This window comes from Pectinophora gossypiella, chromosome 20, assembly GCF_024362695.1.
Source record: "Pectinophora gossypiella chromosome 20, ilPecGoss1.1, whole genome shotgun sequence".
Lineage (NCBI taxonomy): Eukaryota > Metazoa > Arthropoda > Insecta > Lepidoptera > Gelechiidae > Pectinophora > Pectinophora gossypiella.
The window spans coordinates 835375-851786 of record NC_065423.1 but is presented as its reverse complement, the minus strand read 5'-3'; the positions used below and the strand labels follow the sequence as shown (position 1 = coordinate 851786).

The following is a 16412-nucleotide window of genomic DNA, read 5'->3' as shown; positions in this document are numbered from 1 at the left end:
CGACATAAACGCACTAATTTATTCACGCAATGAAACTGTTAAGAACGCGAACTAACAGAATCTTATTTTAGTTGGTCATTACACTTTAATTGTGCTAAGGACTAAACGGTTTTCAGGCGCCGCTGATGTTGGCAACAGTGTATTTGATCATACATTACCTACTCCAACCTGATTTGAAATATATCCGCCAACATCCACAGCAATGGATAGCTAACAGTTGATAGATCGAGGTGAATGGGATTTCCTTTCGAAAATAACTTCGTAATTTACAAAGATACCCGGAAAGTTGGACGCGTCCTTTGGCTAGATGCTCACATTATTTAAGATGAAGTATCAACCTCAAGTCGTTTTGGAAGGTGAAATCTAAAGAGGTGTTAACACCGCCTTAGTCTTGTCTAGAAAATGCTTTATGCAGTTTTATTTCACAAAAACCTGAGTTACCGAAATCGTAACCTCCATCGTAAACTCCCAAAGAATAATTTGGGAAGCGTTAACAATACAACGAAAAACAATAAAGGGAATGCTCATTATTCGTTTTGGCGCAATTATTTTAATAAACTTGTGGTCAGCGTCGTAAACACGTCTCGCGACTCCTACGCAAGTAAGCTTTGATTTTGGTGCGAGAAGCTTGAAGAATCGATTATCTTTATTTTGAGTAAATACTGCGAAAGTGGTTTGAAGAAATTCAGTATAGGGATAATTGGATTGAGCTTAATAATTGGAGGTAGGTTTGATGATTATGTCAAATAAAATGCAACTCTACATTTGGTTGAGAAGTGATTATAATTGAGCGTCCAATTGAAGAGATGTTTTAACCACAACAAAATTCATACAAAAACAATTCCAATGCAAGTACTGTAAAGTAACAACTTACACTTTCTCATTGAACGGGCAATAAATAATTATGCCCAAATCGGATGCGAACTTTTGGCGCGCAAATACCGGCGGCGCCATCTTATTTTCCGTTTTGAAACGTAAACAGTTTTATAGGAAATTAAGTGCATCCTGACATATTATTCCGCGGAATTAATTACCCGAGTTTCCTTAGCGAAAGCGACATATATATCACCGGTCTGTCACACAAGATAGGTTGTTTAACCTGTCACTTCGGACACGATTTGTGCGCCGCCATTTTACATCTTTGCTCCCTGTCTTGCATAATTAGTAAGGATTAATGTGGAGCTATGAATGACTCGTTGTTGTGGAACGAGTTAGGGTTAATTCTTGTGAAATGTTTAATGAGGCCGCTGGATTTATAATTGCGATCAAATTTTGAATTGCTGCGGATTCGTCTTGAAAACTAATTGGATTTAAATATACACCTGCATATTTTTGTTCTTACGAATCACGCTTACTTGACTGAAGGAATTTCTACAAGTTCTGGATTCAAAACTTCAGAGATAAAGACTAAAGAAATAAACAGTGTATTGTAAAAAGCAATTCAAAATAAGTAGATAAGCGCAGGTACCTAGTTTCTACAGCGCAAGTTACAAAACTATTTTTCCAGTAGCATGAAACCAGTTATTAGTGCATTGATTTGCAGCGGTTTATTGATTATAGACGATTGATGGTGGTGTAGCACGCGACTAGAACACGCGCCCGCGAAAATTGAAAAGAGAACGTGAGAAAAATATTAATCCGTTTAGGAATTTGCAAAAATATAGAGAAAGCATTTAGTGTTTCTGTTTTATTGTGCATCGCTTTTTCGAATGAAACGTTCTTTTTTTGAAACGTGTGCATTTTTAAAACTGTGAATGATCATTGCCCAAACATCGTCCCCGCAGACGATCGGTAACCGCGTTAGGGTGTAGTTAGCGCGAATCGCGTTATTTCGTTAAAAAACTTCGCGTAGCTATCGTTAAAAGTTTCGGATAAGCTCCCGTGGGCCGATACGACGGGATATTAGTGAGGGGATTACGTGTAGGTACGATGTTTGTAAAATGGGTATGTTTAGATCCGAATTATTACTGTCTGTTGCAGTATTTAATTAATATTTTCGTCCAATGCCTTTATGTACAGCCAAAGAACTTTATATCTTTCCAAATGTTAATTTAGATTTATAATATATCTAAAATTCCTTGTTTTTTAAAGATATTATGCGCGGTTTTGATAGTAAAGACATTCGAACTAGCATTCGTTACGATTCTAGCGATTAACACTCTTTATCTCAAAGTATCAAAAGCATTATATAACACCTGCAGAAACTCTTTATTTCAGAATTGCCAGAAAAAGGAAACATAAAATTCCTTTTTCCAAAACTGCACTAGAGTCGCTCTCTGCGGAGCGCGCAAAATTGATTATCGAATCTAGTTACGAACTACGGACGTCCGCGCGACGCTCTTAACGTTTTTACCTTCGCGAGACTGACAATGGCAACTACACGTATAATGCCAATAGATACGGATTTACAGAGTAAAAATAAAATAGCAAAGGGCAGCTTATTAAAAACTATACCCATTACACCTTTTTCAACAAATTATTCATGCGCTTCCGTAGTTTCTAGGTATATTATTCCAAAAGTATATTAACATAAATGTCAATATGTTTATCATCTTACATCAAATGATTTTAAAATAAAAAATAAACACTAATGCCCTTATACACGCACAGCTTGCGGCAACTTAAAATTGTCGTCGACCATTATGTATTAGAAGTGAAAGTATCATCAAAACGCATTTACCATTGTGTTGTCTTGAGCATTCGACAAGAGAAGAGCGAAATCTGAGCCTACTCAAATAATTTTAATTTAAAAGGTCAGTTATAGGTATTATGAATAATGTTTTAAGTTAGTGTGCAGTGTATGTTGTGTTTATGTTTAGAACCTACTCCCTACTTTAATCCTACAGTATTCGATATGCCAGATATCTATTACGTATCTTGATAGAGACACATTGGTCACATGATTGGCTGTGACAATAGCAATGGTTCCATTAACAGTTAACTAATTATTCAAGCATCAAATGTACCAATAAGCGTTGATTAGCCGTCCGTTACGCCGACAAACCAATCAACATTAATTATAAGTGTTATCAATCCATTGAGTCCATCTCTATAACGTTTCGAAATGGCGATTAATTAGTTAATAGTATGGTGAATTTTTCATCAACGTATAATGACTAAATCGTAATTACAAAGGCCCAGGGGGTGTCGTGAATAGACAAGAAATAGACAAGTGTCAATACATAAACAAAGCTCGGATCGAGAGAGGATGTCTCATTTCTTACACGTCAAATATTCATGGCCTGCACTCGTGTAGTTTGTGTTCTCGTCACTTACACCGGATCGTTCTCTGGTGAATCAATTGTGGTCGGTGCCCTCGCCGGCGGCAGATTGCTATCTAGCACGCGATCCCGATCACTCGGCCCTACGCACGCAACGTCGATGCCGAAACACTACGCCAGCCGCTGTGACGGTAGCGCCGCCAACACGATACCAACCTATAAACCGTTGTATAGATCTGAAAGTCCAACGAACACCCACAAGCGAAACGAAAACAAAACTTGGCCCCAAGGGTGATGCCAGATGATCGACATTTGTTTTCTGTTTTATTACGTAACAGGCAGGTTACGTGCCGGAATGTCTTATTTGTACGTTTCAGGGCTGCAACATTTAGCACCTAATTTTAACTCCCGGTGCCAGTCCATGCAACTATTTCTTTTGCATCTAATTAACAATTCAAATGCGGGCATTTTTTCTACAGTCCGCAACACTTTCAAGCGGCCGTGACGTCCGCTGCCGGCGGCGGCGCGAATGCAAATGACCATCGATCTCCCCCGTGACGTATGGAGTGCGCACTTCTCACCCCTTTCTTTCGCAACTACCCGACTTTGATTTACAATCCGAACTTACATTCCCCTTTAGTCGAATTCGATATGGCACGTAAATTACTTAGTCCAGTAATTTTTTAACTATGTCACAGTGACACGATAATTCAGGGCACCACCCCCTTACTTTCCAAAGGCTTTGAATATTCATACGGCAATAGCAATCAATAACGGCCACAAAGAAATAGTTTTCGCGTGCACGCACGCGATACAATGTCGTATAAACAAATAATTTCCTTTTTTTATTATTATGAAATTATTGCTCGAATTTACAGTGACCCCCTCGTTGCCCCCCGTTTGGTGATCAAGGGCTTGTCAGATAAATTTAAATACCTACTTCGTGACCGGACGACATTAATTGGGAGCCGAGTGGTTTTTTAAGAAATATCCATCAAAAATGCACATCGTAATGGTGGTAATAAAAAGTGATCATATCGCCTCGTTCTTTATAGTCTCCGAGATAAGAAACATTGAAACTAGACCGAGTGAGGTCTGCTTTAGGGGAGGTAGTAGGTACCTTACACCTTGCCGTTGACTCACCGAACCGTGCAGTGAGGGCCGATTACATCGAACCTCCTTACTGATTATGATAACTTCATCGATATCTACCCCTTTTATTACTTATCCGTACGTTAAGCTTAACGCCAAGTCACTTATTTTAATTTACAACGTACTTTACGTTCAAATAAGCGAATGATGAATATTCTAGAACGACAGCTGATAGCAGCAGTCACAACACGTCAGCGCGTGTGTAAAACTCTTTAAATAACGGCCATGTTAATGACTTCGACATATTACCAAAATGGCGCGTATTGCGTCATCGACCATTAGAAACAACCATAGAAACACTTATTCTTGTATCGAATTACATAAAAACATAATTCGGATAGATCTCAAAAGATTTCGTGTGCTGCACGATGGCTTAGGTTATAACTGAATAGATAGGAAGACATAATGCCTATTATATCTACATAATATATAAATATCATCAATATGAATAGATGATAATATTGACTATTCACAAGTTGATTTCTGCCTTTCATATTCCTGATAGATTCTCTGGGAACGATCCTACTCAAAAATCAAGCAATGTATTTTAAAAACGGTGTCACTGTGATTCTATTGCAGAATAAAATGTAAGTTTTTCTCAATTTCCAAGCACGTACGTGTAATTGTCCCCTCGCGGTGCGGAATAACAAATCGTTCGCAAGATCAAAGGCGATTGTCGCAACATATCGATGTAGTATCGAGTGAATTTGTAATAAACTAATTGATTACGGCTGTCCGCTCGGTGGACGCGCGTGAAATTTTAATCTGTGGTAACGACACACAGATTATAAAATGTTTTCATGTAGCCGCTAAATACAAAACAAGTCTATTTTTAAATGAGTTGACTCATTTTATAGTCCATTCGCAAAGTCACTAAGTGATTATTGTAAATAATAATAAAGTAACTTCCCTACTTGGCACTTGCTGTTAATTTCCTTGAAATGAAGCCATGAGAACTAGATATCTTTCTATAGGTATATGAGATATACAGTTTCTCTACGTTTTATTTAAATAAGCTAATGCAAAGCCACTTCCAACGAAGCTTTATGGCTTCAAAACAATATCACATTAAATGCGTTAAAAAATAAACAGTGCAATTATAAAACCAAATCACGTATATAGAGTTATTGTCTAACATTACGGGTGGAAATTTGAGATTATTATGGTCACAGATATTAATCTAAAAACCTTACGCGGCCATGTATTTTTTTATTTGGATCACGTTCGCTTAGTCATAAGTCGTTAAGGTGATTTCGAAATAAAAAATAAAGTCCATATAGAAGGACAGTTTGCATAGTTTACGCATATAAAGTGGGTCGTGAGAAAAAATAAGGCTATTCAATAGATTTTGTCTCATTGAAACCCGGTGAAAGTGCGGATTGCACGAAAATTGTCGTCATAACCGCAATCACACGTGATTCGAACGCGGAAGTCGGTTATTGTCTTTGACTTTTTAATGTAAGTATTCAAAGCATTCGAAGTAGGTCCCTACCTACCTATAAGTAAAGCAGCCAAGAATAGATTTTTTAACGGATTGAGCTTTTGCGACTTTGCCGCTTATTTATATTGCTAAAAGTATAATAAAATTATGTTGATTTTTTTGCAATTTCTATTAGCAAACATAATTTACACAAGGTCGAAATAATTACGAATTTATTTTTCATAGACCAAGTTTCCCGCGCAAAGAAAACAAAATGGCCGCACTATTAAATATTCACAATTCTTTATTTCCCAATGAAAATCACTTTAATGCACCTATAAAACTGAGTTTTGAAGAAAAACAAGTCAAATGCACCGTATTATGTTTTTTATTGTCGATTAATCAAGGGTTAAGATCGCTCGATTCGCCACTGAAGCTAAAATAAGCGATTCCGTTGAATTTACCGAACATACTGTCGGTTTTAAAATAAAATTTAAGAACGCAATTAAGTCCTTTGTGATTGTTGGAAATTAATACGTTGATTCCATTTTTGGAGTCGTTAAACGACCGCAGAGTAAATAAGATATTGTTTTCGGAACTTGTAAAGTGTCGAATGGTGTACGTATTCGTTTTTTTTCTTAAAAAGGTGTTTTTATATGCACACTTCCTGAGCAATATTGAGCAATTATTTAATTTTCGTTTTCCTCTATAAAACATTTCCAGTAACTATTGTAAAATAAACTATCACTAAATAAATTAAATACCTCCTCGACTAATATTGCAAACAACAGAACACAAACTAGGTACCTACTCTTTCACTCATTTATGTAAAGTACCATCTTTATCTTGCTATAAACGCCTTTTACTTCATTAAGAAAATGACGCGCCAATTTTAGACCACGATTTTTGCTCCCAACAGACACTAAGACATTAAGAAAGCCAAAGACATCTGCCGTTACCCTCGACAGCTAAATCCTAACAGCATTTCAGCAAATGCCTAAAACTAATTACGCGTCTTAATTAAACTAATGCCTGCATATATCAGTGGTTAAATAGCCACGTTTCATTGTCGCGCGTGGACAATATGGCGACAGGAATAATGACCAATATGGCGGCTATTCGCGGGTATGCGCGCACGCCGTTTTAGGATTATACCTAAGCCGATGAGTGCGAGATCCCATTCAGTGATTACGGTGCCTGAGGACGGAAATGCAGCGTTTAGATGTTTAGAATGGCTTGAGAAACGTGTCGCGATGACGGACGTTCGTGATGATTGCAGGCCTTAAGTAGGTACAGAGTAACACGCGAAATATAGGTGGGTACTTCAAAGTTTTCTCTATCGTCAAGTTTACTGCTAGTTTCTTTTCGAAAATGAACTGCATCTGCGCCCGATTAATGACAAAACCAGTCTATCCCGTCGGTAAAAACACGCCGGTAACTTATTATAACTTTTTTCAAATGTTGAGTTGCCTATCGATAGAGCTTTACCGATAGACAATTGTTAGACTAGCTACCAAAAATAATCTTCTTCTTCTATCGTGTGGGTTGTGAGGTGGAGTACCAACCTCATCAACCCTGGTGTCAGGGTTACTATTGAGCCGCCAAAGGCCCCTGACATGGCTCATGTAACGACTACTTACTTACATCAGTAAGTAGTAACCGGGACTAACGGCTTAACGTGCCTTCCGACGCACGGATCATCTTACTTTCGGACAATCAGGTGATCAGCCGGTAATGTCCTAACCAAACTAGGGACCACAAAGTATTGTTTGTGATATGTCCCCACCGGGAATTGAACCGAGGACCGCCGGATTATGAGCCCAACGCTCAACCACTGGACCACGGAGGTCGTTCCTACCAAAAATAATAGTATCCATACAATATCTAAGAAGGTATTGAAGCTTTTGTAATACAGTGATGCCTACCTACTTACTCAAAGGTAGATTTTTGAAAAATCATTTCCTTAAATATAAAGTACATCGACAAGCAAACATAAAACAATGTATCAACCAGTACTCAACAGTATTCCTCTTTAATGACCCGCCTAATTTCAATTGTACCAAATATAACCCCTGTATTTATTACTTGGCAAGAGTCTGAACTATATGATACTATGTCTGTGTGCAACACACTTCAGAGACAATTAAAATTGCACGCGAGATCAAAATGTATGAGTCAAACACATCTGTTTCATACCTATAGGTACCTAATGCACATAAGTATATAGGAATGTTGACGATCGAGGACAAAGCTAAAGCCTGTTATTGATTTTGTAAATGAAAACGCAGACAAAGAAATACCTTAAAATAAAATGTCTGAATGTTTTGGCAAACCAGCACAGAACATTTACAACTCTCAAACGGTTCACTTATCATTCATCGTTCACTCTTCAATCCCAGAGTTCTAGTAAACTCATTCTCTATTTCCTGCTTGACTTTGTCTCATCCCCAACTCTTCTCTTCCAGTTGGGACAAAAGACGGGACTCTAGGTCCTGGTTTCGGCCGACCAGATGGAGAGGGCGATGAGAGATTGGCCCACATCCTGAACGAAGCTTCTCACCTGATGAAGACTCCCACGGGACAAGTGAACAACGATGATTCAAGAAGCAACGAAGACTCTAGCTCGCCACGGACGCAATGCCCGTCTCCTTTCTCTAATAAGGTAAATAATTATTTCATTTTAAAACAAAGAGATACTAATTTTTTTAGGTTAGCAATACTATCACTTCAATGAATTTAAAGCCTACTTTTGTAACAAAATATGGACATATTATAGAATATTAAATATTTTGTTATTTTTTAAAATTATACGTTCAAATCGCTACATCTTTCTTCCAGGACTCAAGTCAGAACCGGCGGCTTAAGAAATTCGAAAACGATGACATTCCTCAGGAGAAGGTGGTGCGCATATACCAGGAAGAGCTCGCCAAGATCATGACCAGGCGGGTCGAGGACATGCGCCAAGGTCGCGAGGGATTCCCAGGGTAAGGGTCTTTGAGATATAGATTCTACTTAATGTTTATACCTGAATCAAATATCCAAAAAAAAAAAACATTTAATTTTGTAGTTGTTTTTTAGTTTTAGTTTAGTAGGTATTCAATGTTTCCAATAGTTTAGAGGAGAACAGCAAACTAGAACTAACATGCAGCATGTTTCCTCCACTTTTCAGCGGCGGCATGCCCCCACACATGGAGCGACCACCGGAAGACATCCGCATGGCCCTGGAGGCGTACCACCGAGAACTGGCCAAGATCCAGCCTGGCGGCAACATTCCCAACATCCACAACCTGCCAGGCATGCCTCCTTTCCCCAACCTACTCGCCCTCCAGCAGCAGGCCATGCAACAAGCTCAGAACCAGCACATAAACGGCTCCGGAGCGGTCCAAGACCTCTCCCTCCCGAAAGAGAAAAACGCCAAAATTAACGGAATGACTGATAGTGATAAGGATAGACCAATGGATGCGGAAGAGGCTATACGACACGCTGGGAGCGCTTTCTCATTAGTGCGACCGAAATTGGAACCGGGGCAGCAGTCGACCGGATCGTCGGCGTCCAGTCCGTTAGGGAATGCAATCTTGCCGCCGGCGATAACGCCGAACGAGGATTTTAGCAGTTCAGCGGCGGCGAGCCCGCTGCAGCGGATGGCGTCCATTACAAACAGCCTGATCTCACAACCGAACAACCCGCCGCACCACACGCCGCAGCAGCGCTCCATGAAGGCCGTGCTTCCACCAATAACTCAACAACAGTTCGACTTGTTCAACAATTTGAACACTGAAGATATTGTCAGGAGGGTCAAAGAGGCTCTGAGCCAGTATTCGATTAGCCAAAGATTGTTTGGGGAATCCGTGCTAGGGTTGTCGCAAGGGTCGGTTAGCGATCTGTTGGCGCGGCCGAAACCCTGGCACATGCTGACGCAGAAGGGCCGGGAGCCCTTCATCCGGATGAAGATGTTCTTAGAAGATGACAACGCGGTACACAAGCTCGTCGCGTCGCAGTACAAAATCGCGCCTGAGAAGCTGATGAGGACTGGCAACTATAGCGGAGCACCTCGTAAGTATTCAAGCCTCTCTTCCCATTGTATATAATGTATCCTTTCCACATGTTCCCAAAAACCTGTTTTTAAATAATTAAAACCATACGAACTGCAATATGAAGGCTTTTGAAGGCACAAAGCTAAAATCAATTCTCCGTTGTTGCAGCCTGTCCGCCGAACATGCACAAGCCGATGCCACCGACGCAGAAGATGCTTTCGGAGGCGACGTCACTGCTGTCCAAGATGCAGCACGAGCAGCTGCTGGGCGCCGGGCACCTGGCGCTGGGCGCGCCGCCGCCGCCGCTGCTGCTCACCCCGCCCGGCTTCCCGCCGCACCACGCCGTGCCGCTGCCGCACCAGCACCACGACAACAACAACAAGGAGCGCAAGCCGCCGCCGCATGCGCAGCCCATGCGCAGCCTGCACCAGCACATCTCGCCCAGCGTCTACGAGATGGCCGCGCTCACGCAGGATCTAGATACTCAAACGATCACGACTAAGATCAAGGAGGCCCTGCTCGCAAACAATATCGGCCAAAAGATCTTCGGCGAGGCCGTGCTCGGGCTCTCGCAGGGCTCCGTCAGCGAGCTGCTCTCAAAGCCGAAACCGTGGCACATGCTCAGCATCAAGGGCCGCGAGCCCTTCATCCGCATGCAGCTGTGGCTCAGCGACGCGCACAACATCGACCGGCTGCAGGCGCTCAAGAATGAGCGGCGCGAGGCCAACAAGCGGCGGCGCTCCAGCGGGCCCGGCCAGGACAACTCCTCCGACACCAGCTCCAACGACACCTCCGAGTTCTACCACTCCAGCTCGCCCGGGCCCGCGTCTGGCGCGCCCTCCGCCAAGAAACAGCGCGTGCTCTTCTCCGAGGAGCAGAAGGAGGCGCTGCGGCTCGCGTTCGCGCTCGACCCCTACCCCAACATGCCCACGATAGAGTTCCTGGCGGCCGAGCTCGGGCTGTCGACGCGGACCATCACCAACTGGTTCCACAACCACCGCATGCGGCTCAAGCAGCAGGCGCCGCACGGGCTGCCGGCGGAGCCCCCGGCCCGCGAGCCCTCGGCCGCGCCCTTCGACCCCGTGCAGTTCCGGCTGCTGCTCAACCAGCGGCTGCTGGAGCTGCAGAAGGAGCGCATGGGGCTCGCCGGCGTGCCGCTGCCCTACCCGCCCTACTTCGCCGCCAACTCCAACCTGGCCGCGCTCATCGGCCGCGGGCTCGGCCCGCCCGAGGAGCTCAAGGACCAGACGTCGGGGCTCGACCTGTCGATGCCGCTGAAGCGCGAGCCGGACGCGGACGACTTCGAGGACGACGACGTCGAGAGCAACCTCGGCTCCGAGGACTCGCTGGACGACGACGGCAAGGCCGAGCCCAAGGCGGCGTCCACGCCGGCCCACAGCCGCTCGTCGCGCCGCAAGCCCGCGGCCCCGCAGTGGGTCAACCCGTCGTGGCAGGAGGACAAGCCGCGCAACCCCGACGAGGTGATCATCAACGGCGTGTGCGTCATGCGCAGCGACGACTTCCGCCGCTCGGCCGAGCGCACGGTGCGCGTGGAGCCGTCGCCCGCGCCCCCCGCGCGCCCCGCGCCCTCCCCCTCGCCCGCGTCGCCCGCGTCCCCCTCCGCCTCCCCCGCGCCCGCGTCGCCCGCGCGCTCGCCCGAGCTGCTCTCCGACAAGATCAAGACGGAGGCGGACGACGACCGGTGGGAGTACTAGACGTTATTTGTTGTTAGAGAGTGCGCGCCTCCATGCGATGGGCGGACGGCAGCTAGACGTGTTTCGTTATGATTGTAATGTAAGGCCAAAGACTCTGTACATAGTGTAGTGTCGCCGCGGTGCGCCGGCGCGGCCGCCACCGGCCGAGGGAACTTCCGATACAAAAAGATGCATTTTGCTTTAATTTTTTATGTATAATTTAGACTCGAAGTACCCTGGTTCGGTACGAATATCTGATTATTTTAAGTTGTGGCTTCGATTCGATTCTTGTAAATAAATATACCAAATATGTATCGAATGCGGCTCGGGCCAGGTCCCTGTACATACGTAGGCTAGCTCCTGTAAGATATCGTTGCGGTAGGGAGGTCAGTTTAATTGTTAAACGAAACTTTAAAGTGCAATCTGATGTAAATTTAAGCTATGATCTATATAGTGAGCCCCAGTTAAAAAGTATTATTATGTTTATATGAACCGGCGAGGTTTAAAATATTATAATTGGGTTATAAGTTTTACAATTAAATTATGAATGTTTATTTTATACTATAGTATGTTTTGTATGCATTATTTTATACTAGCGTGGGCGGTGGACGCTCTGTGATCCCGGCCGCTAGTGTTGTACTAGCGCCGCAGTAGCTGCTACTTCACAATACTATCCTCTTCTGTTCCGTGTTTGTATATTTTTAGAAAACGTACAAATTTTACACACCAACCTACGATTAAGCAAATAATGTATTGCTTGTGGTTATAGTTTTTATTTTATTTTAGCAATAAATTTGCTTTTAATATAATTTACATTTTTGGTTTCATTTTCTTTTCGTTTACCTTTTGTTTCCTTTTCTTAGGAGATATTTAAGTGAGTGTACATTAAAGAGGAACCGTACTCCTTGCATTACGATGTATATAATTATATTGAGTTAATGTAAATAAATATAAGCGACATGCCACATCTAGGTAGTATAATAGTAATATAGAGACTAGGGTGCCCAAAATTAAACTTTCGTAAAAGGGTAAATTCATGGTTAATCAAAATTATTGTCATTCGTGTATCCGACGAGTATTAACGTCTTGATAGATTTAGGCCTCCGGTTTTTCAAAATTCACTATTAAAGAAACAGTTTGATAACGTTTGGCGGTTCTTGAGAAAAACTCTTTTTAAAATACATTCATAGAAATACCAATGTCATACATATCGATGTTAATATGAACCAGTAAGTTAGGATTAAGTAACTAGTACGTAATAGTCAAGATAAACTCCCTAGGCTGTCTAACAGTTAACTCCAACTTATTTTCACTTCACATGAAGTTTTTTATATTAAAATATACAAAATATATTATTTCTCTTCCAAATAGATCGTCTCCTTGTTTCGAGCTTTTGCTTTAAAAGAATATTTATAATGAATATAATATTATTGTTATTTATTTGTGGGTGTCTCGAATATTTTGTAATATACATGAGAAATGACTAAACGTTTATGATAATTCCATTACAACATCAGATAGGCAATTTTACAACGAATAAGTTATACGATAAATATAAAAATACCCCTATTATTTTGGCACCATCACAATACTAATGAAAAGCCAAAGTCGAAATTCCTGTGACAAATGTTATAGCAATTACACCAAACAATGATTGTGATCAAAAGAAAATCGAAGGCGAAACTTTTTATACTCAATGCAATGTCTGCAATGTGTTCAAATGTGTCAGTCTTTATTAAATCAGTCAGGCGAATAATAATGTGCTTACGGCTTCAGACTCTAGCATTCAATTTACTCTGATACCAAGAAGTAGAAGCACTATTTTGGTACTTCGCAATTAATTTTATGCCAGGCTTACCTGCCACTTTTTGCAAAGATATTGGAGACATCAACACTATTGTATACTGTACCACCCTATATTATATTATTATCTATTGTTGCGTTGATGTTAGTAGCGATTGTACATAAGGACGTAGTATTAGCACATTCGTTATCCAATGTAACGATAGTCTTAAAGATATAGCGGTAATTATTATTGTTCATATCATAATTATAACGATGCTGATACCATTGTCTTCTTTCCGAACAATTTCTAAAGTTATTAAATTAAAAATAAAGAAATTGCTAATCTGTTGTTGTTTTTATTTGTACACCAAAAGCATTCTTAACAAGTTGCTGATAAAGGTCGGAGTTGTGATGAAGCCATTATTCCTTCAATCTCTGGCTATGGATTGTCATCTACCCATTACTTCTGCGATGAGATTCTGACCATTCTGTACCATTTAGGCGGTATACGCGACGATATGGATGCATTTTAAGTACTCATTTCTCCACTGGCCAAAGAAATAACAATACGAAATTAAAAACAAACTTTTATTCATGACAAAAAAGCCAAACTACATTAAAACGTAAATCAGTCAAACTAAGACAAAAATAAAGTCTACAGAACACTACACTAGCAAAATAATTTAATCTACTTCTTCAATGACCGGTCCACTGCCGCGCTCCCCGCTCGCGTGGCGAGACCCTCCCTTCACCCCGTGGAGCTTCTTCATCATCGGAGCACATACCGCTGTCACCTCCCTCAACTTACTCTCATACTCCTCCAGTTCAGCGAAGGAATTACTATCCAACCAACGCAAAGCCTCATCACACTTACGACGAGCCGTATCACACTCCGCCGGCGATAGCTTAGCTCCAGCTTCCTCCAAAGCCTGCTTCACTCCATACACGTACGTCTCAAGCCGATTCCGAGCAGCCACCTTACCTTTCTGCTTGTCATCTTCCTCTTTATACTTCTCAGCATCAGACAACATCTTTTCAATGTCAGCTTTAGAAAGCCTGCCTTTATCATTCTTAATGACGATGTTCTTACTCTTGCCGGTGCTATTTTCCTTAGCAGATACGTTAAGTATTCCATTAGCGTCGATGTCAAATGTTACGTCGATTTGTGGAACACCTCTTGGGGCTGGAGGTATACCAGTGAGATCAAAGTTTCCTAGTAAATTATTGTCTTTAGTCATCGCTCTTTCACCCTCGTAAACCTGAATGGTAACAGCTGGCTGATTATCATTGTATGTAGTAAATGTTTGTGAGTGAGTGCAGGGGATTTTAGCGTTGCGTTCGACGATCTTCGCCATAACACCACCAGCCGTTTCGATGCCCAGCGACAGGGGAGCCACGTCAACAAGCAGTACAGATTGGATCTTGCTGTCTTTGGATCCGCTCAAGATAGCAGCTTGTACAGCCGCACCATAAGCTACAGCCTCGTCGGGATTAATAGACAAATTTAGCTTCTTTCCATTGAAAAAGTTCTGTAACAAACTTTGTATTTTAGGGATCCTTGTCGATCCACCCACCAGGACGATATCATGAATTTGTCCTTTATCTAGTTTTGCATCTTTGAGCGCTTTCTCTACTGGGTCCAAGGTTATGCGGAATAAGTCTGAATTTAGTTCCTCAAAGCGAGCTCTGGAAACGCGAGAAAAGAAGTCAACTCCTTCGTACAGAGCATCAATTTCGACACTAGCTTCGGTACTAGAGGATAATGTTCTCTTGGCTCGCTCAGCAGCTGTCCTAAGACGTCTCATAGACTTAGGATTGGACTTTAAATCTTTCTTATGCTTTCGTTTAAATTCTTCAGCGAGGAAGTTCACAAGCCTGCTATCAAAGTCTTCTCCACCAAGATGTGTGTCACCAGCAGTCGCTTTAACTTCAAACAAAGAACCCTCATCAATTTGCAGTATGGAGACATCGAAAGTACCTCCGCCAAGATCGAAAATTAGGACATTCCTTTCGCCTTTTAAGTTCTTATCCAGTCCGTAAGCCAAAGCTGCAGCAGTAGGCTCGTTAATAATACGCAGCACATTTAACCCAGCGATTGCGCCCGCGTCTTTTGTCGCTTGTCTCTGAGAATCATTGAAATAAGCTGGCACGGTTATAACCGCGTCTCTCACAGTACTACCGATATATGCTTCAGCTACTTCCTTCATCTTAGACAGCACCATACTGCTGATCTCCTCTGGTGCAAAGCGTATATTCTTGCCTTTATATGCGACCTGGATCTTGGGCTTGCCTGACTCGTTAACGACTTTGAATGGCCAATGTTGTAAATCTTGTTGTATCTTAGGATCGTCATACTTGCGGCCTATAAGGCGTTTGGCGTCAAAAATAGTATTATTAGGATTCAAAGCTACCTGATTCTTAGCAGCGTCTCCGATCAGACGCTCGGTGTCAGTAAAAGCAACGTAAGAAGGAGTGGTCCGGTTGCCCTGCTCGTTGGCAATGATATCCACGTTTCCATGCTGCCATACCCCAACGCAAGAGTAAGTTGTCCCCAAATCAATTCCAACAGCAGGCATTTTAGCTTTTTTGTAATTTATGATTTCTTTATCTATAGTTTGAAGTTGTCAGAAGTTGTAAATTATGACAATTATTTAGTTATTTAATTAAAACAACACAAATCACTGCCAGTTATAAAATGTACTTTTTCTACTCCTCTACTTTAATCTGGCATTTAAATAACCAAAAAGTCTAATATAAGTACATACATAATTAAACTCTTTGAAAAAGTGTACGCTCTATGGCCTATAAAAGCATTGTTTACAAAGTGTAACTGTACTATAATGTCGCCAAAAAAGCATTGTTGTTGTTTTTTTTTTTTTTTTGACCTGGAAACTGGCACCTTTACTTTGTTTGGTGCCATAGATATACTATAAAAAAAAGTATACATTTGCCGCCATTTTCCCGCGCGTTGGAAAATAAATTGGAAAATTTTTGTGTTTCGTTTAAAATTACGTCGTCGTAGAAAAAGTATTGTATGCAACGTTGTATAACTAGGTCAAAAAATGCTCGTGGCGTCTCTTATTGCGATGTTCGCCAAGGCTCACAT

The 16412-nt window shown here is 41.9% G+C and overlaps 2 protein-coding genes across 7 annotated transcripts in view; one reads left to right on the top strand and one right to left on the bottom strand.

Moving 5' to 3' along the window:
* LOC126375857 (homeobox protein cut) overlaps positions 1–12334 on the top strand; it is a 194737-nt gene extending 182403 nt beyond the window's left edge. For 5 of the 6 annotated variants that reach the window (XM_050022915.1, XM_050022912.1, XM_050022917.1 and 2 more), the window contains 4 exons: positions 8259–8455; positions 8632–8777; positions 8942–9846; positions 9996–12334. In XM_050022915.1, coding sequence (XP_049878872.1) covers positions 8259–8455; positions 8632–8777; positions 8942–9846; positions 9996–11542 — 2795 coding nt within the window. In that variant the 3' untranslated portion in view covers positions 11543–12334. The remainder of the gene's footprint in view (positions 1–8258; positions 8456–8631; positions 8778–8941; positions 9847–9995) is intronic. The other variant, XM_050022913.1, reaches the window with a different exon arrangement.
* Positions 12335–13989: 1655 nt separating this feature from the next.
* Positions 13990–15882, bottom strand: LOC126375871 (heat shock protein 68-like). Its single transcript, XM_050022941.1, has one exon. The coding sequence runs from the start codon at positions 15880–15882 to the stop codon at positions 13990–13992; it is 1893 nt and encodes a 630-aa protein (XP_049878898.1).
* Positions 15883–16412: the final 530 nt, after the last annotated feature.

Bases quoted from the DNA above. Each gene is read 5' to 3' on its own strand.
- LOC126375871 (XM_050022941.1), bottom strand. From the start codon at position 15,882: ATGCCTGCTGTTGGAATTGATTTGGGGACAACTTACTCTTGCGTTGGG.